This window comes from Eubalaena glacialis, chromosome 15 (genome assembly GCF_028564815.1).
Source record: "Eubalaena glacialis isolate mEubGla1 chromosome 15, mEubGla1.1.hap2.+ XY, whole genome shotgun sequence".
Taxonomy (NCBI): domain Eukaryota; kingdom Metazoa; phylum Chordata; class Mammalia; order Artiodactyla; family Balaenidae; genus Eubalaena; species Eubalaena glacialis.
Window position 1 is genome coordinate 78,446,218 of NC_083730.1, and position 19,367 is coordinate 78,465,584.

The 19,367-nt window shown below is 45.7% G+C and overlaps 1 protein-coding gene across 3 annotated transcripts in view; it reads left to right on the forward strand.

Moving 5' to 3' along the window:
- The first annotated feature begins 1,085 nt into the window (after positions 1-1,085).
- The window catches only part of RPH3A (rabphilin 3A), a 60,982-nt gene continuing 42,700 nt past the window's right edge, over positions 1,086-19,367 (forward strand). Inside the window, exons 1-3 of one of the 3 annotated variants that reach the window (XM_061169569.1) lie at positions 1,086-1,171; positions 5,225-5,236; positions 13,585-13,731. In XM_061169569.1, coding sequence (XP_061025552.1) covers positions 1,101-1,171; positions 5,225-5,236; positions 13,585-13,731 — 230 coding nt within the window. In that variant the 5' untranslated portion in view covers positions 1,086-1,100. The remainder of the gene's footprint in view (positions 1,172-5,224; positions 5,237-13,584; positions 13,732-19,367) is intronic. The other 2 variants (XM_061169571.1, XM_061169570.1) reach the window with 2 other exon arrangements.

Consider the following 19,367-nt stretch of genomic DNA (forward strand, 5'->3'; position numbering starts at 1 on the left):
GAGGCACATGAGCTCAGTAGTTGTGGCACACGGGCTTAGTTGCCCCACGGCATGTGGGATCTTAGTTCCCTGACCAGGGATCGAACCCGCGTCCCCTGCATTGCAAGGGGGATTCTTTACCATGGGACCACCAGGGAAGTCCCTCTTTCCCCTTATTCTTTGCTTAGACCTGGGGGAAGGGCAAGGAGGGGAAGTTCAGAAAGGACATAAGCTTGGCTGAGTTCAGCTAAACTTAGTGTTGATGGAGACTCATTCACGCATTCAACAAATATTTATTAAGTGCCTTCTATGTGCCAGGCGCTATGCTGGATATTGGACATTAAGCAGAGAACAAAACAGAAAGAGTTCTGCAAGAGGCTTACATTTTAGCAGGGAGATTCTAACTGTGACGGTGCTGTTTTCACAAGCTGTGATTTATGTTTGTGATGATCTCCCTGGTCACTGTGTAGAGCATGGACTGAAGTGGGCCAAGGGCAGAAGCAGAGAGACCGGTGAAGAGGCTCCTATAGTAAGCCAGGCCGGGATAGTAGTGGTTTGGATCAGCATAGTAGCAATTTAGACACAGAACATTTGGAAGATTCTGGATCTATTATGACGGTGAAGCCAACATGACTTTCTGATGGCTTGGGTGTAGAGTATTAAAAAGAAAGCAAGCCAGGGATGACTCTGGCATTTGGGACCTCAAAACTCTCGAGACGTGGGTTTGTTTTCTTTTTGACCTGACCAAGTCCAAGTTGACTAGTACATGAGTCAGATGACTTCCCCTAGTAGAAAGACCCTGGATTGGAGTTAAGAGCTCTGACCCTCCCTCCTGGATATGTGGTCTTGCATCAACAATGAATGGGAGGAACACGGATTAAAGGGAGGAAGTTCTTCCCTCTGATCCATTTCTGCCACGAGGGAGCTGTGACAGTTTCCCTCTTGGGGCCTGAAAGTCCCCATCTGGAAAGCGGAGAAGCTGGATGAAGTTCCGTTTCTTCTCTGTATCCCCCAGAGTGCTTGACATAGACCAGGGACCTGAGAAATAAAGGGTGATTGAATGACTGTTTGCATGATATCCTTTCTGGGCTGTTGTTTTCCAGGAGCACTGGGCTTCTACCATGACTGACACCGTGTTCAGCAACAGCTCTAGCCGTTGGATGTGTCCCAGTGACCGACCCCAGCAATCAAAGTAAGTCGCTGGGTGTTCCTGGGAGTTGTTTGCTTTGGGGCAATGAGGTCCTGATCTACACTTGAAGGAGGAGAGGAATAGCAAGGAAAGAAATTTCCCTCCCTGGGGTGGAGGAAAAAGAACCTAGTGGGAGTTTGTTGTGGAAACTTCACTGATTTTACTTCTTTGCAAGGTTGGAGTAACAAGATTAAATTCTGAGCTCCATGCCCTAAATGAGAGGTGGCTTGGTGGAATGGAAACAGCACTGACCTGGTGGTTAGAATCAGACTTGGTTCTGGTTCTAGATCTGAGCTACTCTGGGTGAATCTCTTTCCCTTCTTTGGGCCTTGGTTTCGTCATCAATTAAATAAGGAAGTTGGACTAGATCAGAGATTGCAAACTGGCAGGCCACCAGCTGACTCTGACTTGCAGAAATGTGTTTTTTATTTTTTATTTTTGGCCTGATCATTTAAAAATTGGGAAATGTCACATAAAATAACTTCACATACTCTTTCCAGTAACTATTGTACCTGAATCAGTGGTGTGCTGGATCTGTACCATGGTGGTTCCTTAGAGCTGATGTTAAATTTTCAGGAATTTTGCAAGTCAGTTGTTAAACATGGCCAGAATTAAAAATTAAGTTGTATAGTTTTACAATTAAATTATATTAAACACAAAGGTGGTGAATACTTAATGTTAATCACTTCTTAATTTTTTTTAACATCTTTATTGGAGTATAATTGCTTTACACTGGTGTGTTAGTTTCTGCTTTATAACAAAGTGAATCAGCTATACATATACATATATCCCCGTATCTCCTCCCTCTTGCGTCTCCCTCCCATCCTCCCTATCCCACCCCTCTGGGTGGTCACGAAGCACCGAGCTGATCTCCCTGTGCTGCATCCCACTAGCTATCTGTTTTACATTTGGTAGTGTATATATGTCCATGCCACTCTCTCATTTCGTCCCAGCTTACCCTTCCCCCTACCCGTGTCCTCAAGTCCATTCTCTATGTCTGCGTCTTTATTCCTGTTCTGCCCCTATCACTTCTTAATTATTTTACTATGTTTTGTTATTCTCTATGTTATTTGTGCCTATGATACCTGTATGGTGAAATACTATATAATAGTACACTACTGCATGTTTCCTCCCAGTTCTGCATTTAGTGACATCATATAGGTACTCGAAATCAGCCACAGTGGGGCTTTTTCTCCAGAGGTTCAACTGTTAAACATTTACCAGCACACCACTGCCTGAAGACCTTTACAATCTAAGTCTGTTGTTTATCATCCCTGCAAATTTTCACTCAAAGGTCTTGTTTTTTAAACGCCTGGTAATTTTTTATTGTGAGCTCAATCTGTGAGAATCCTGGGGATCTACCATGGGAATATTTTCTTCAGAGAGATTTGCACTTGCTTCTGCCAGGAATCAGGTGTGCTGCTCACCCAGGATGTGACCTGAGCTCCCTTAGAGGGTCCTGGCTCAAAGTGGGGGTCTCAGATTCAGCTTCCTCACCTTGTTAGGAGCTCAGAGTCAGCCTCTGGAACATAATGCTGGTATTTACATTGGCTTACTGCTCACAGCTCCCTGTTCTGGATTCAGTTTGCTGGGTTTTCTTTTTCTTTTTTAAAAAATTGCCTCATAAAGGTATAATTGATTTACCTCCAACAGTACACATTTAAAGTACAGTTTGATCATTTTTACGCATATGCGCACACTCATTCCCCTTTGCAGTCTCTCCTTTCTGCCCCTCCCTCTCCCCACCCATCCCTAAGTAATTACTAATCTTCTTTCTGTAACTATAAATTAGTTTGCATTTTTTGGAATTTCTATAAATGGAATCATTCAGTATGTACTCCTTTTTTGAGAGATGTCTTCTTTCACTTGGCATAATTATCTCATGATCCATCCATATTGTTTTTCATATCAATAGTTTATTCCTTTTTATTGCTAAATAGTATTTCATTGTGTGGATATACCACAATTTGTTTATCCGGTCACCTATTGATGAACATTTGGGTTGTTTCCAGTTTTGGGCTAGTACAAATAAAATTTGTATAAACATATACTTTCATTTCTCTTGAGTAAATACCTAGGAGTAGAATGTCTCAGTGGTATCGATAGTAGGTGTATGTTTAACTTTTTAAAAAACTGCCAAACTGTTTTCCAAATTGGTTGTACCACTTTAAATTTCCACCAGAAGTGTACAAGAGTTCCATCTCTCTTCCTCCTCACCAACACTTGATATGATTAGTCTTTTCCATTTTAACCCTTCTAATGTGTGCATAGTGGTATTAGTTTTGTGATTTTAATTTGCACTTCCCTAATGACTAATGATGTTGAATGTCTTCTTTTGTAATTTTGCCATTCGTATAACCTCTTTGTTAAAGTGTCTGTTCAAATACTTTGTCCATTTAAAAATTGGGTCCTTTATCTTCTTGTTATTAAGTTTTCTAAGCTTTTTGTCATGTGTTGTAGATAAAAGTCCTCTGCTGGAGACACCTTTTGCACGTATTTTTCTTGGTCTATGACTTGCATTTTCTTTTTCATAACAGAGTCTTGAAGAGGAAAAGTTTTTTATTGTGATGAAGTCTGTTTTGTTTATTTGTTTCGAAGTAGGGAGGGTTGTTGGAGAATTCCCTTATTTTCTAGCAATCCTAGGGTCTTTTGGAATATTTAGTGCACTCATATTCTTGAAGCAAATGTCCCTATTTACTACTTCTACCTAAAACCTCCTCTAGTTCTACAAGTTTTATAGTTTTGAAGACATTATTGAACTCTGTTGGTTTCCTTTTTGAAAGGAAACTTCTAGTTTCCAAGCCCTTCCCATGATGTCCTCTTGAAGCCAGCCTTACTTGGCAGACAATATTCCATCAGCCAAAAATTGTCTCTGTAAGATAAACAGTTGCCTGAAGGTGAATGGGGTAAAATATTTATTTTATTTAAGAAATGTCAGTTAATTAAAACCCATCAGAGTTTACTAGTCGATATGAAGCCAAACAATTTGCCTTACAATTAAATTAGAATTATTCAAACAGTCTGGATGCAGTTTCATTCAAGTGCTTCTGGGCTCCTGTGAAACGTCTTGGCATTCTGAATGCATCCAGCTGGCTTGATTGCTACTGCATTTTCTTCAGATGTTAAAATTATTTTCCAATAAATGCTAATGGGTGAATTATAGTCATCACACATGCTATCTAGTCTGCAGCAGTGATGATGTGCTAATGCAGACGCTTCAAATGTCTTTCTCCAATAAATTAAGAAATCTAGTCTTAATTAACTGCTGGCTAGCCAGATACACTTTACTGCCTTTGTGATTTCTCTCAGTCTCCTTGAATCTGACGATGGTGTTTGGAACACAGTTGTGGCTGTGTTTGAAAGAAGTGAGTGTATCTGTTTCTTGCATCGGTAGGACAGGGCTTCAGCTGTCTATGTTGTTGATACATGTGGAGAAATGCTGGTCTCCGATAGTTGATACTTCTCTATAGTTTTCAAGTCTGCAAGCCTGAGAGTGCCAGAGATCAGAGGTGGAAACTGAGGCACAAAGAGGAGATGTGACCTGCCTATGGTAGCATGTCTAGTAAGTGGAGAGGCTGGTCTCCTTTTTAGAATGGAAGGACTTGCTTCCCCAAACTGGGGCACTGCGAGTTCTGCTTTTGGATGATCCAGTCACGGTTCAGGGCTCATTGCCTACCTCAATGTGCTCCTTATCCCCCAGTGTTTGAAACAACAGAAACCAAGAATGATGGTGGCCCTGTTATCATTAAGTGATTCCTTTTTAGTGCCAAAAAACATTATTCAAATAAATAAATGATCAGATTGGTTAATTAATAAGCTGAACTGATTGGTCATTTTAATCAAGGCTGTGGCTCATACAACCCTACATTGCTGCAGCCTTGTTTTAGATGTGCTGGAATAAGATAATAATGACTGATAACAAATGGAAGTAGGTCACTGTGATTTAAACAGAACTGTGCGGTTGTGGCATCCAGACAGTGTTGACATTGTTGAGAGATTTTTTTCCCCTAACTTTATTCATTTTGTTCTTTCTCTCCTTTCTTTGCCTTCCTTCAGTGATAAAGAACAGTGAGTATTTTGTAATACGTTTATTTTTCTACAGACTGAATTTTATCTCTTTTCTGATTAAAGTGGCTTGTCCCTAAAGAGAGATGGTTCAAAAAGGAACTAGCATGTTTTACATATCTAAAAACAAATTCCAGTTGTTAAACAAAAACACATACCCCTCTTGAGAAAGAAAAATAGGAAATTTCAAAAACAAAATCTTGATAAAAGGTTGGAAAATATTCCTTAGGGGAGCCCTCAGTTTAATTTTTGTTAGCAATTCGTGGGGTTCAGCAAGCTTATTAACCACTGTGTGCCTCTGTTTCTGCACCAGTTTGCCTGGGAACACTGTTTGTAGATAAAGAAAATATTAACTCACATGACTACTATCATTAATCAAAGATGATGATGAGCAGAACAGAGCTTGTGGGAAGTTATGTGCTGTACACATGGTCTCTGTCACCTCATGGAAGGTCAGCCTGATTTCCCAGTGAAATGCCTTTGACTCAGAGGTCCTATCTTTGCTCATAACTTTTGTTTTAAATTGGATTCATTTCCTAAATATGCATGACAGATTGGATGCTGGGTCCAACAAATGAACAGTCAGGCTGCAAAGCAGATGGGGCTTTGGTTGTGTGTACACATTGGGAAACTATGGGAGGTCATTTTTACCTTCCCCTTGATGGGGAAGTTTTCACAGAGCCACAGCCAGAGCGCTGAGTCTAGCCTCAGAACACCCAGGTCTGAGTCCTGCTCTGGGACTCAATGTCAGTGTGGCCTTGGGGCACTGCCCTTCACCTCCTTGAGCCCTGGCCATAATGTGGGTATGTTAACCCTGCCCTTCCACCTTCACTGGGAGGTGGTACGGTCATATGAGATGCATGGGAAAGCTTTGTAAACCGTAAAGCACCAAAATCAGAGGAAGGTGTGGATCACAACCTTGCTTTACCCTTGTGTGTATTTTATATATATATATACACCTTGTATGTATACATTGTGTGTGCATGCATATATGTACGGTGTGTGTTCTACAGTCTCTGTGTTGGCTGGTAAAATTCTGGTCTTTTTATGAATATTGTGAGCATATCATTCAGACATGCTAGGGAGAGATGCTGAGATGTTGTGCGATTATAAATATGAACATCACAAGAGAGAAGTTCATGACTTCAGAGGGTCCCAAGTGCTTCAGGCTTCCTGAATGCTGAAAGCTGAAAGGTAGGGTGTATGTCCATCCTCCTTCCCTCCCTCCTTCATCCTCTCCCTCCTCTCCTCTCCTCTTCCCTTTCTCCCTCCCTCCCTCCCTCCCTTCCTTCATTAACAAACACATATCATGCACTGTGCTAAGCACCAAGAATACAAAGTTAGCCAAAGTCTGAGTGGATGTCTAGAAGGGTTTACAAACAAATAAATAGTCCGTAACCAACAAATACACTTTATAGTGCAAGGAGCTATAATAGCAGAATCACAGGGGCCAAGGGAGCACAATGATGGGCACCTAACCAGACTTTGGGGTCATGATGGGAGAGCTTCCTGGAAGAAGTAATGTGTAAGCTGAGACCATGTAAAGGAGGTACAAGATAGAGAAGAGACAGAGGAGTTCCAGGTAAGGGAACAGCATGTGCAAAGTCCAAATAGGAGAGAGAGCATGGGATTTTAGAAAAGCTGAATGGCACTCAGTCTGGCTTAAAAGATTACCAGGAGCCCGAGATCCCCTTAGCTTTCTGAAGGGAGTCGGGAAACCACAGCATCCTTTTGGCACCCTCTTTAGTCTGGTAGGGGTAAATTTCATCCAAAAGGGCCTTTTTACCAGCAGGGCTTATGTGAAATGTTTTGTGGTGTGGATGCCCCTCCTTCCACACCCTCCCCTTCAGGATTCATTAAAATCTCATTCACTGAGCTGTAAAGAGACTTCCTGCTGACACCGGCTTCTGTCGGCATCCTGGGGGAAGGGAGGGGATAAGAAGAAAGGAAAGAAAAAGGATTCGTTTTCTGCACACCACCGCTGTTTAATGCTTCAGCGCTTTCGTGCCCTGACAGCATTTCCATCATCCCACTCCTTTTGGGAGTTATAATATATTAATAGAGACATCCGGTGGGTATTTATTACGTGACTGTTGTGTGCATGAAATGAAGAATCAAGGTGGGAGGCAGGAAGGAGCTGGGAGTCTGCCCTTTGCCGTATTTTAGGGGGAAACATCTGTGAGGGGCTTCCACCTGCAGTCAGGACTAATTTCCTTTTGTGTTAGAGGCCACTGGTGCTGGTTTGTTGGGAGAGTTCCTTCTGACCATCTCTAGATGCACCTAAACAAGTACATTCAGGTCACAGATGAAGCACGTCCAGAATGCTGGTGTCTCGAGTCTCTGACCATATTCTCCCCACACAAGAGAATTTCTTGGCAATTCTCTTCCCTCTTCTGAGTGTCAAGCCTCTGGAAGATGAGCAGGTCAACTGCAGTGATCTTTAGACTTCTGTTAGCAGCAAAGTTCTTTCTTTGAATACTATTTTATTCAGAAGCTAAATATATAAGACAGGTAAAGAGTGGCGATGGATAAAGACCTGTCATGGCTGAAAGCATTAAACATACCACGGTGCAACTGTAAGTTAAAATAATACCAAACTGTAAAGTAAATGTAGGGAGTTTAACAAGCTTCACTTTTTTGTTGCCACAGTAGATAGCGTATCAGTTATCTTTTGCTGTGTAACAAACCACCTTAAAACTCAGTGGGATAGAAAAATGATGATTTATTCTCAGGGACCTGGGCTCAGCTGGTGGCTCTGCTGATCTTGGCTGGGCTTGCTCATGTATCAAAGGGTTGTCTGATCTAGGATGGCTGTGGCTGGAATGACTCAGCTCTGATCCACATGCCTCTCATCCTCCAACAGGCGGTCCTGAGCTTTTTGTCATGGTGATGACAGAGAGTAAGAGAGTAAGTAGAAACACACAAGGCTTTTGCAGGCTTAGCCCCGGATGGCACAACATCTCTCCACTGTGTTTTACTGGCCAAAGTAAGCCATAAGTCCAAGCAGGATTCAAGGGGTAGGGAGAAAGACCCTGACCTTTTGGTGAGATCAATTTCAAAGTCACATGGCAAAGGGCATGGATACTTAGAAGGGTGACGTATTGAGGTCACCAATGTAATAAACTATATCTCATGATTTTATTAAATATCAAATATTAAATTCTTAAAAAAATTTTTTCTCTCACTCTCTTTGTTTTTAAACTGGCATCCTTGCTTTGCTAGTGTTGGGAACCCAGCATTGCCATCTGGGCCGAAATGAGGATGGAGGGCCTGGTTCCCTGCCCACTCTGTCCCTCTACGACCCACTCACCTGAAGCCCTTTGAGATCCCTCCAGGGAACTACAGACAATAGTTTGAAAACCATGGCTTAGACAATTTGGGGAAATAGGAGGCAGGTGCCCTTCGATGATTCTCCAGGAAGCATTGTCCTAGGTATGTGAATGAGAGCAGAGATGGGCCAGCCCTCTTCGCCCTGTCTCAGCCAGTAAGCCAGGGGTCTCTCCTCATGCAGCTACTGAGGGTCAGGAGTAGCCTCTGAAGGTCCTGGCAGGAAACAGACATGAAATCATTCCCACTTAACAGATCTGGAAACTGACATTCAGAGTGGCTCAGGGCCCTAGTACACACTGCTAATAAACCACAGGTCCAGGATTCCAATCTTAAACCCCGCCAGGTCAAGGAGGGCTCAAGTTGGTACACAGTAGGCCCTCTGGGTATTTACTGGACTGGATACAATGCTCTGAGTCACTTGTCCAAGGAAGCAACACTTTGATCTCCACCTTTGGTTTTTAACGAGATCCCAACACTGGACTCTGGTCTTAAGGACGTGGAGCTGGAATCCTGTGCCCAGAGGCCCTTGGCAAGGGTGCCACCGTTCAGTCACAGGAGAATTCTCAAGGCCCCCATGCTCACAGTGTTCTCCAGCCCAGAGGAGGCCCAGACAAGCCCATTTTCTCCCTTGAGAGCAAAGGCTTTGGTTTGAAAAACCATCTCATTTCCCTCTGTTTACTTTTGGGATTAAAACATGAAAATCCACAGGAGGCTTGCGAGTCCCCACTGAGACCAATCAGTGACATCTTCAAACACTAGGTGAACTGTTTGTCAACTGCGTGTTTTCGAGCAGAGGACGGGGGTCTGCAGAGGTGCCGGCAGCCTCTCGCAGGCCTTCTTCTCATCTGCAGATGGAGACATTATCCTAGGCAGGCCTCTTGTGGACCCCCATTCCTGCTTATCTTTCTGCAGTCGTGCATTTCCTGTGCATTCTGACCCCAGCGAGCTGTGTGGTGGGGTGAGAGGCATTGGCTTCAGGTCTGACCCATGGCTGACCGTACCCATGACCAGATTGTGAGCTGTGGGAATGTGCCCTTGGAAGGGTCTCCACTGGGTATGAGGCCCAGCATCTCACCTGTGCTCTGTCTTGGTCACTGAGCTACTTCATAGAGGCAGGAAATAAATGGAGGGGGCGATCAGAAAAGAATGAAGGAAGAAAAGAAGGGATGAAGGAAGGAAGAATAGGGGCAGTTGAGGCATCCATTTCCACAGAAAACCAGAGGGACCTGGGGAGGTGGCTGGATGAGGTTATAACTAAGGCTCTTTGGGAAGGATGGGTGGTCTTCATTATGCAGGAGTCCAGTGTATCCTTTACAATTAATGGGAAGAAACATCAGGCTGAGGGATATTAGCACACTGTAAGGAAGATCTTTCCAACAGAACGGCATAGACTCCTAATGAGAGAGTGAGGTCTTCATCACGGGGAGCATTCAAGCAAGGCTGGAAAGACCCCTGTAGGGAGGCTGTGCCAGATGGGCACTCAATGGTCCTCCCCTCCTGGTGTTCATGCCTTTGTGTAAGCTCCTCGCCTTGAGTGCGTGCAGGACCTGGGATGTGTTTCTAACCTATAGAATACGACAAACGGGATGGAACATCACCCTTGTGATTACATCATGTTATATAAGACCCTGTCTCATTTGACCGGAGCTTGAGAGTCACCTTGTATACTTGATGAAGGAAGTGGCCCACAGGATGAAGTTGGAGAAGTCTGCTTGGTTAGGAATTGCAGGCTGCCTCCAAGACATGGAGGTGACTTCCTGCTAATAGCCAACAAAAAGCTGGGGTCCTAGGTCACATGACTGCCAGGAAATGAATTCTGCCAATAACTCAAATTTGCCTGGAAGCTGATTCTTCCCCAGAAAGGCTCAAGATGAGAACCCAACCCAGCTGACAACTGATTGCAGCCTTGTGAGATGCTGAGCAGAGGACCCAGCTAAGCCGTGCCTGGACTTCTGACATGGAAACTGTGAGATAATAAATGTGTGTTGTGTAAAGCCCCTAAGTTTGTAATAACTTGTTATGTAGCAATCGAAAATGAACACAGACACTATCGATGGGGCTTTGTGCCACCCTGTCTCTATCCTCCAGCTGGGCTGATTTTTCCAGTTATCTAATGCTGCAGAACAAATCATATCAAACGTAGTGGCTTAAACAACAGAAACTATTTATTACCTCTTGCAGTTTTTGTTGGTAGATATTTGAGAGTGGCTTGGCTGGGTGGGTCTGGCACAGTTGTAGTCTTATGTCAGCTGGGGCTGCAGCCATATTAGGGCTTGACAAGGGCTAGAGGATCACACAGCTGGCACGTTTGGTGCTGGCTGTTGGCAGGGGGCCTCAATTCCTCTCCACAGGGATGTTTGAGTATCCTCATGACATGGCATCTGACTTCCCCTAGACTGCATGACCCAAGACACCAAGGCAGAAGTTGCAATGTCTTTTGTGACCTAGCCTTGGAAGTCACCCACGGTCACTTCCATTGTATTTAGCTGGTCACACAGGACCAGCTGGGATTCAGTGTGGGAGGGGATGACACAGGGAGGGTGTGAATACCAGGAGGCAGAGATCCTTGACGAGCATCTTGTAGGCTGGCTACCATATTGATCTTCCTTCACCTCCTCAGGCACACTGCCCACTCTCTCAACTCCAGGCCTCTGCAAAGACCATTCCTCTGTCAGGCTCAGTTTCTTCCTCTGCCTTCCTCTCACCAACTCTAGTTTATCTCTGAGGTCTCAGTAGGAGCCAGCCATACCCTTCTGCAGCCTGGAGCTTATGTAATTTAGGAGAGCCCTCTTCAAAATAAAGAAGACAAAAATATCTCTCTTTTACAAAATTTTCAAGACAGATGATCATTATGAGGGCTCTTCCCAGGGCCTTGGAAGGTGCCTGTGCTAGCAAAGGGTCCCAAATTTAAGCTCCACCAGCATCACAGTAAATCCTCTTCAGGGTCTCAGAGTAGATATCACTCCCTCAGGGCGCTCTCCTTGGTCCCCTAGACTAAGTGACTTCTGTTGCTTCAGTCTTGCTGTGGGTCACACTTATAATCAGACATTTATCATCCCTTTTGGCCATAAGGTATTGTGTCTTATTCAAAAACTCTTTCTGTGCTTACTCTCAGACACTATTCTAAATGCCATTGACATAATAGTGACCCAGACCCAGACAAGGTCCCTGTCCTCCTGGAATCCTACGTTCAGGTGGGGGGAGAGAGGCAACAAACAGGTAAACAACAAACTTCTTCTAAAAGATAATTTCAGTTAGTGATGGATACAAGTGAACCTGGGCAATGAGAGCTCAAGGAAGACCTCTCTGAAAGGCTGACATTTGAGCTGAGACCTGAATGATGAGAAGGGGGAGATCTGGGGAGATGAGTGTTCCTGGAAGCCGGGACAGCAAGTGCAAAAGCCCTGAAACAAAAACAAGGTTTCAGTGTTCAAGATTGAGCAGGGAGGCCAGTACAGCTGGAGTGTAGTGAGAGGCGGCGAAAAGGATGGAGAGTCAGGTAAAGCACAGATCGGGTAGGACTTTGCAGATGGGCAAGAAACTGAGTCTTACTTTTATTACGGTAAAATTCACTTAACATGCAATTAACCGCTTTAAAGTGCACACTTCAGTGGCATTTAGCACATTCACCACATTGTGCAACCACCACCTCTATGTAGTCCTGGGTTTTATTCTAAATCAATGACAAGCCATTGGAGGGTTCGGGGAAGGGGATTTGAGTGTGTTTAGCGTTTGTTCATCCCCAGAGGCCGCTGATCCAAGGCAAGATGTGTTTCCACCAGAATTTCCCCAGGCTACCCCCTCCTTCCCTTTCTTGCAACAAGACTTGCCCCCAAGACATCTGCTTCCATTGCTTTCAAACTCTTCCTTCTGTGCTCTTCTGAACAAACCAGCTAAGGTGGGAGGATGGAAGAAGAGGCGGGAGCAGGGAGGAAGATGGGGCCTTTAATTTCCAACTTTGAGTGTCAAAAGGCAATTTCATGCCTGCTGACGTGATTAGAGCAGTGGAAGTAATAGAGGCTGGCAGCTAATGGGGTGCTGGCTCCAGGGGATTCACAGTTACTGATTTTTCCCCCAACAGGGACAAGAATTTCTAGTGGTGTTGAACCCTGCATTCCACTTGGGCGATGCACCTCAGTGCCCTGGGGTGTGGACCATGTTACTAGTGGAGAGGATGATACTTTGCCATAGACCACAGCGTTAGCTCTCTACCCAGCAGCCTCTGATCCTCTGCAGCGTTCAGTTTTCTCCGTACTGTGGAGGTTAAGTGTGCAGGCTGCCCAGGTCCGAATTCCACCTCTGCCACTTCCCAGCCATGTGACCTTGGGCAAGTGGTCTAATGTCTCCTCACCAGAAAATAGACAGTAACAGTCCTGCCTTGTAGAAATGTTGTGAGGATTAAATGAGATAATGTGGGCATCCAGTAGGTGCTACATCAGTATTTGCTTTTTTTATTTTAAAAAAAAGATCAAGGAGAGCACAGGATGGAAGTCAAAATGCTATAGGAGCTTTGGAGGCAGGAGAGCTAGATGTTTATGTGAAATCAAGAGATTTTTATAAAACTAGTTGACCACTAGTTTAAACTTTTTTTTAAGGACTCTGTGGCCTACACCAAATGTATTTGTGCCAGACAGGGGCTGGCATCAACCTGCGATCCAGGGCTTCAGACCAGCCTCCCAGAACTGTTTCCACTCCTGCTGTAGAAGTCTACTGTTTAGATTCTTTTCCTGAGAACACCATTATCCTCCAGGTTTCCATGAACTTCCTGCACATGCTACTTCCAGAGTGTCTGCCATGTGCTAAGCACTTAATAAACTCATCAGAACCTTATGAGGGAGGTATGTGTGTCCTGTTGTACAGATGAGCAAACTGAGGCTCTGAGAGATTGGATTCTTTTGCCCAGGGTCTCCCAGCAGGGATTTGAACTGAAGTTTACCAGACTCCGGGAGCTAGAGCCTAACCACCACTCTGCAACTGCTGACTTTGTCTGCAGCCTCACACCTTCCTATATTACCTTTCAGGCTCCAGACAGGATGGTCCGTTCACCCCAGTGGTCAGCCAGACAGACAAAGGAAGCAGGAAGAGCTGACAGATGAGGAGAAGGAAATCATCAACAGGGTGATTGCTCGTGCTGAGAAGATGGAAGAGATGGAGCAGGAGCGAATTGGGTGAGGCCTGATGCTTCCCATCCGTTCTGAGAGCCAGTGAGGGCCAGGAGGCTCTGCTGCGCAGGGCGGGTGTGCTGTGGTGGGGCAGGGCTGCCTTCGGGGTTTGTGATCTGTGATGTGCCAAGCCACCCACTCAGGCAGAACTGGAATCCTTGGTGCATGAGGTGGGCGAGCTGGAAGACAGAAAAGAGAACAGGGGAGAGAGTGGGCTGGGGGCTGGCTGGGGAGGGGGCTTCTGGGCTGGGGGTGCATTAAAGATGGAGAAGAGGGGATCTTCTGAGAAGGGGATGAGAGATTGTCTCTGAAGGCTGGAGACGTGTGTGTGAGCACAGGTGTCATACCCATTCCAGCTGCATAGGAATATGTTCTAGAGACATTGGCCATGCAGATGCCAGAACGATAGCTGAGGGTGAGGTAAGGGGGAGGAAGTGTATGTCAAAGAGACAGTATGTGAAAGAGCATATCTGAAACGAATTATATGAGAGAATTGGAGAAATCCATCCTGAAGGGAGGCCAGCACGAGAGCGAGGTAGCAGAGGTTGGGTCTGGACTCTAAGAACCCGGCTTCCATCTCAGCTCCCCCGCTTGCCGGCTGTGGATCCTGGGCCATGTTGCTTCACCCTCTGAGCCTCAGTTTGCTCACTTGTAGAATGGGAGAAATAAAAGGAATAGTCCCACAGGATTGTTGTAAGGAGTAAGTGAAATGATGCTTGTATGGTTCCTGGACCAGGCCTGGTCATACTTCATGTTTAATGAATGGTAGGAGGAAGGGAAAAAGGGGGGTTTGGAGGGCAAAGGTAACAAAAAACATGTATGGGATGTAAGAAGGTGTGTGTGTCAGAGCATCAGTGAGCCAGGACAGTGTTAGAGAGAGAGGGAGGGCTCTGTGCCTGGGCTTGGGAAGGGTGGAGTGGGGAAGTGAGAGGGGAGGAGTGTCTGGGAGAAGAGAGTGAGCGTATGTATTGGGGGGGGGGCTCTTGGCGTGGGTGGAAACTTCCACTGCCAGGATGCAGGGAGGCCACCAAGGGATCCTCTAAGACTGAACCTCAAATGGGAAATGGGAGGAGCTGCTGAGATGCCACCCCCTCCCCAGACCTTTCTTCCAAGGGGCAGCCTTTGCCAACTGCTTACAACTGGTTTGGGCACTGGGGTGCCCTTTCATCTCCCTACTCAGCCACTCAGTGGGGGGTTAACAAGATTCTTGGATGGAAAATGATGCTGTGAACACACAGGAAGTGGGTGCCTTTGATTTGAGCCTCTGCAGATCATTTTATTCAGAGTGGGCTGGGGAGATCAGAGGTGCCATTGACAAATGACAAATAACCTGGCACAGGCGGAGTCAGCTTTGTGCTCGGCCCTCTGTCAGGTTCCTCAGTAGGTTGCTAAAGGGATGGGTCTTGAAGGGTCTGCTTATAGGGTTGAGTTTTTATTTTGCTTTTTAAAAGATGCATCAGGAGTGAGGAGTTGTCCAGGCGGGAGGTCCGTGAGCATGTGTGTATGTGAGTGTGGGAGTGTGTGTGTGTGTGTTCACTTCAACCAACAAGGTGCCTCAGCCTTGCAGGAAGGAAGAATATAGATGTTAAATTCTTGCTTGGAAGCAAGAACTTCCAGCCTTTTTCCTGCGGAGCACTTTCCACTAGCTAACTTTGAATTTTATACATTGATTATATCTCTCTCCCGGTTAGATTATAAGATTCCTGAGTGTAGAGATTTTTGCCTGTTTTGTTTGCCACAGAATCCCCAGTCCTAGTACATAGTAGGTGTTCAGTAAAATATTTGGTGAGTGAGTGAGTGAACATGGTAGACAATGCTGCCCCCCTATTTCTTTCTGCATCTCCTGTGACCAAGAGGCTGGAGAGCTTAGAATTTTGTAGTCCAGGGTCCATATTCCCAGGGAAGACACTATGATTGGCTGCTGCCTTATGTTTATATCAGATTCTATCCCTGTTAACTGTGGCCAGAGGTGCTGGCTACACTGTGCAAGCGTGGCCACTAGGCTGCCTTTGGGTGTAAAGTTAAGGGGATCTCTGTGGACTGAGCAGATTCTGGCTTGAACATTCTAGAACAGGGCTGATGGGTTCCCTGCCTTGTCCCCCATGTCCTGCCACATTGCCTGACCTGGTGACATGGTGGGAGAGCACAGTGGTTAATCCCTGGGACCCCAGAGTCAGAGAGACCTGGCTGCAAATTCCAGCTCTGCCACTTATTCCCTGTGTGACCTTAGATAAGGCACTTTACCTCCCCCTCAGTTTCCTCAGCTGCAAAATGGGGATAACATTAGCACACATGTCTCGGGGAGTGTTTAATTCACATGCAAAGGATTATCGTGGTGCCTGGCACAGAGCGCATGCTCAGTTAATGGTGACAATCATTAATGACAAATTTGCTGAGGAAACTTGTTTTTTTACACTGGCCAAGGTCTTCGTTCTAGAATCATGCCCGAGACTCCTGTTTGGCAAGCCCCTGGCTTCCCCTGAAGGAGATTTCAGAGCCTTCCAGGGAAGCTGGGGCCAAGCCCATGGTGACAGAGTGTCCCTTTGCTGAGAGAGTATGTTTTCTGCCGGAACGGGGAGGATAGTCCTAGAGGACTCTGGCTGAGGCCGTTTCCCCCCCCCCCCCCCTTCCAGCTGCCAGCCCTTGCTGGTAGCATCGCCAGAGGCAAGCCCATGCTATTTGTGTCTTATGACCTTGAACCTGCCCTCATTCCTGTTCTACTCACACTTCCTTGGGAGAGGATCAGAGTGAAGTCAGATGAAAGGAGAGAGACACATCAGACACGGATCAAGGCCGAAAACGGGGCGCCATCAGGGCTCCCCCTCCAGAACCTGAGGCTCAGTTAATGAGCCTTGGGGGCTTCAGTTCCCCACTTGTCCAATGAGGCGGGTCAGTCTGAGTCTCAGGATCCTTCCTGATCCGACTCTGCAGTATTTGGGGGTGTCTGGTGGAGGATCCTGTACCCTGTTGTTGGCTGCACCTCTCAGAGCAAATGAGCTCCTTCTGGCTCTTCTAACTGTTAAAACTGCAGATGTAGTTATGTCCCCTTCTGGGTCTAGACACCAGCTCTGTGATGCTGAGTTTTCTTTTCTATTACCGAACAGTCATCTGGGAGACAAGTAAAGTCATCGTTTACATAATAAACAATCATTATAAATGGGTACCATTTATTGATTGAGCACTTACTATGTGCCAAACATCAAACCTAAAAACTTCATATGGATTTAACTCATTAACTGCTCCTCTCAACCCTATCAAGTAGGTGCTATTTTGCAGGTGAGGAAACTGAGGCTTAGAAAGGTTAGGTCACTTGTCCAAGGTCACACAGAGCTAAGATATATGTCCCTGTCTGGCTGGCTCTCAGAACTATGTTCTAAACTATTAGATGTCTTTCCTGAAGGCATGGCCTCAAATTCGTAGACTTTGCAGGACATGGAAATTTTTAAAGCTCAGGTTTGGAGGGGACATTTGGGGAGCTAGAAGCTAGAATCCCTTCTGTGCTGGCCCAGTGATTCCTTCCCAGTGATCTTATTAACCTGTTTGTACCTCCAAAGCTGCCAGAACTGGTCTCCATGGTCCTAAGGCCATGGAGAGTTCCCTGGGAGAATCACCCTAAGGTGTCCCAGGAGGTGCTGCCTCCCTGGGGCAGTTTTGCTAGAGTTTGCTGCCCCAGGGAGCACCAGATGATGCAGTGGACCAGAGTTGGTTCTCACCTTGGAGCCTCTGCTTTTGCCCAAGGCGGTGTCTAAACCTTCACTGAGTGGTAACTCAGCCCACAACCAAGCTCTGCTCTCTTCAGCACCCCCAGAAGGAGAGATGATGGTCAGAAGGGAAACTCATTAAAGAGCCTCATTTTGCCCCACATCCCTTATTCAAGGCTAAGTGGGATCTCAGAATTTATTTTGCATGACCTGACTGCTGTAGACTTTCTATACTAGTTAAGACACTTGGCTTGCAAGAAAAGGAATTAGTTCCAGCTAGGTTGTTTCAGTTATCTATCACTGCATAACAAACCACCCAAAACTTACCGACTACAAGCATCAATAGTATACTCTTTTTCATAATTCTGTGGGTTAAGAATTTAGGCAGGGCTCTGCTAGGTTGATTTTTGCTCCATGTGGCATAGCCTGGGGTCACTCACTCAACTGCATTCATTGGGTGGCTGGGTTGGACTGGAAGGGCCAGGAAAGCTCCAAACCTTTGTCTGTGCCTCAGTGCACTCTGCATGGCCCCTCTCTCTCCACGGAATCTTTCCTTATTCAGTAGTCTGGCCCGAGTCCTTTAGATGGCAGCTGACTCCCAAGAGAGCAAGGATGGAAGTCTCCAGGATTCTTAACAGCTAGGTCTGGAACTGGTAGGGCATCGCTCCACTGCAATCTATCTATTGGAGAGGAGAAATAGATCCCATCTCCTCCTGGAAGAATGACTTATGCATCCAGGGAAGGAAGATGTTAATGGTGGTCATCTTTGGAGACTCTACCCCATTAGGCAAAAGGGGAATTTAATATAAGGATTCAGAGGTATCTCAAGGGATCCAAGGGCAGGAACACAGCCTAGTCTCATGAAAGGTCTGCTTCTCATCCCACATCTTAGAAAATGTAATCTCATACTATACCTTCCTAGTTGTTATATTTCTTCTTAGTCCTAATTCCAAATTCCCGGGGAAGGAACTCTGATTGGTCCGGGTCACCCTGAGTGCCAGCCCTCATCCAATCAGCTGTGGCCAGAGGTGCCAGGCTATACAAACAAGGCTGCTGAGTGCTACTCTAGAGAGTGCAAAGGTCCTTTGTAAATTGAACAGACACCCAGGGGGTGTCCACAGGACTTTTAAAACATATTAAATATGGAATTAAACATTTGTCTGGGGAAATTTGTGTGTGCGGGTTTTGTTTTTGTTTTGTTTCCCAGTGGTAGGTTCCTCCATGTCTTTATCATATTTCTTTCTATCCAGAGCCTCTCAAAGACATTTACTCATATATTCTGCCTGCAAGGGGATAGGCAGCTTGGTGGCTTCCATTCGAGGTCATCATCCCTCAACAGATGGGCCCAAAGAAGTAATTAGGGTTTGTCATTAACCTTGGTGTCCAGACACTGTGATGGAGGAGGAAGTGAAAGAGACATAGAGAGACCTGTCGTTGACAGAATCTGTTGGGTTGCTATCACCTCCCCATCCCAGTTCCACCATCCCCTATAGTTTTGGCACAGAATTTTTCCAAAATGTGGACAGGGGGAGAAGTGAGTAATAATGCTTGGAATTTGCTACATCTAATTAGGTAGGCATCTTTCCTATGGTTTGACAAGCTGACAGTAAACCAGGTCATAGTCTCCTCTTTCTAAAGGAAGATTCCCCTACCGCCCCGCCACTTTTTTTTTTTTTTGACTTGGAGTCCTAGACATTCTGTGGGTAGAACTCAGGGGTTCTGGGGCATCCTGATATTACAGACATAGTTATCCACGTGTCTGTGTGCTTTTTTTTTTTAATAAATTTATTTTTTTTTAATTTTACTTTTGGCTGCGTTGGGTCTTCGTTGCTGCACGCGGGCTCTTCTCTAGTGGCGAGTGGGGACTACTCTTCGTTGCGGTGCGCGGGCTTCTCATTGCGGTGGCTTCTCTTGTTGCGGAGCTTGGGCTTTAGGTGTGTG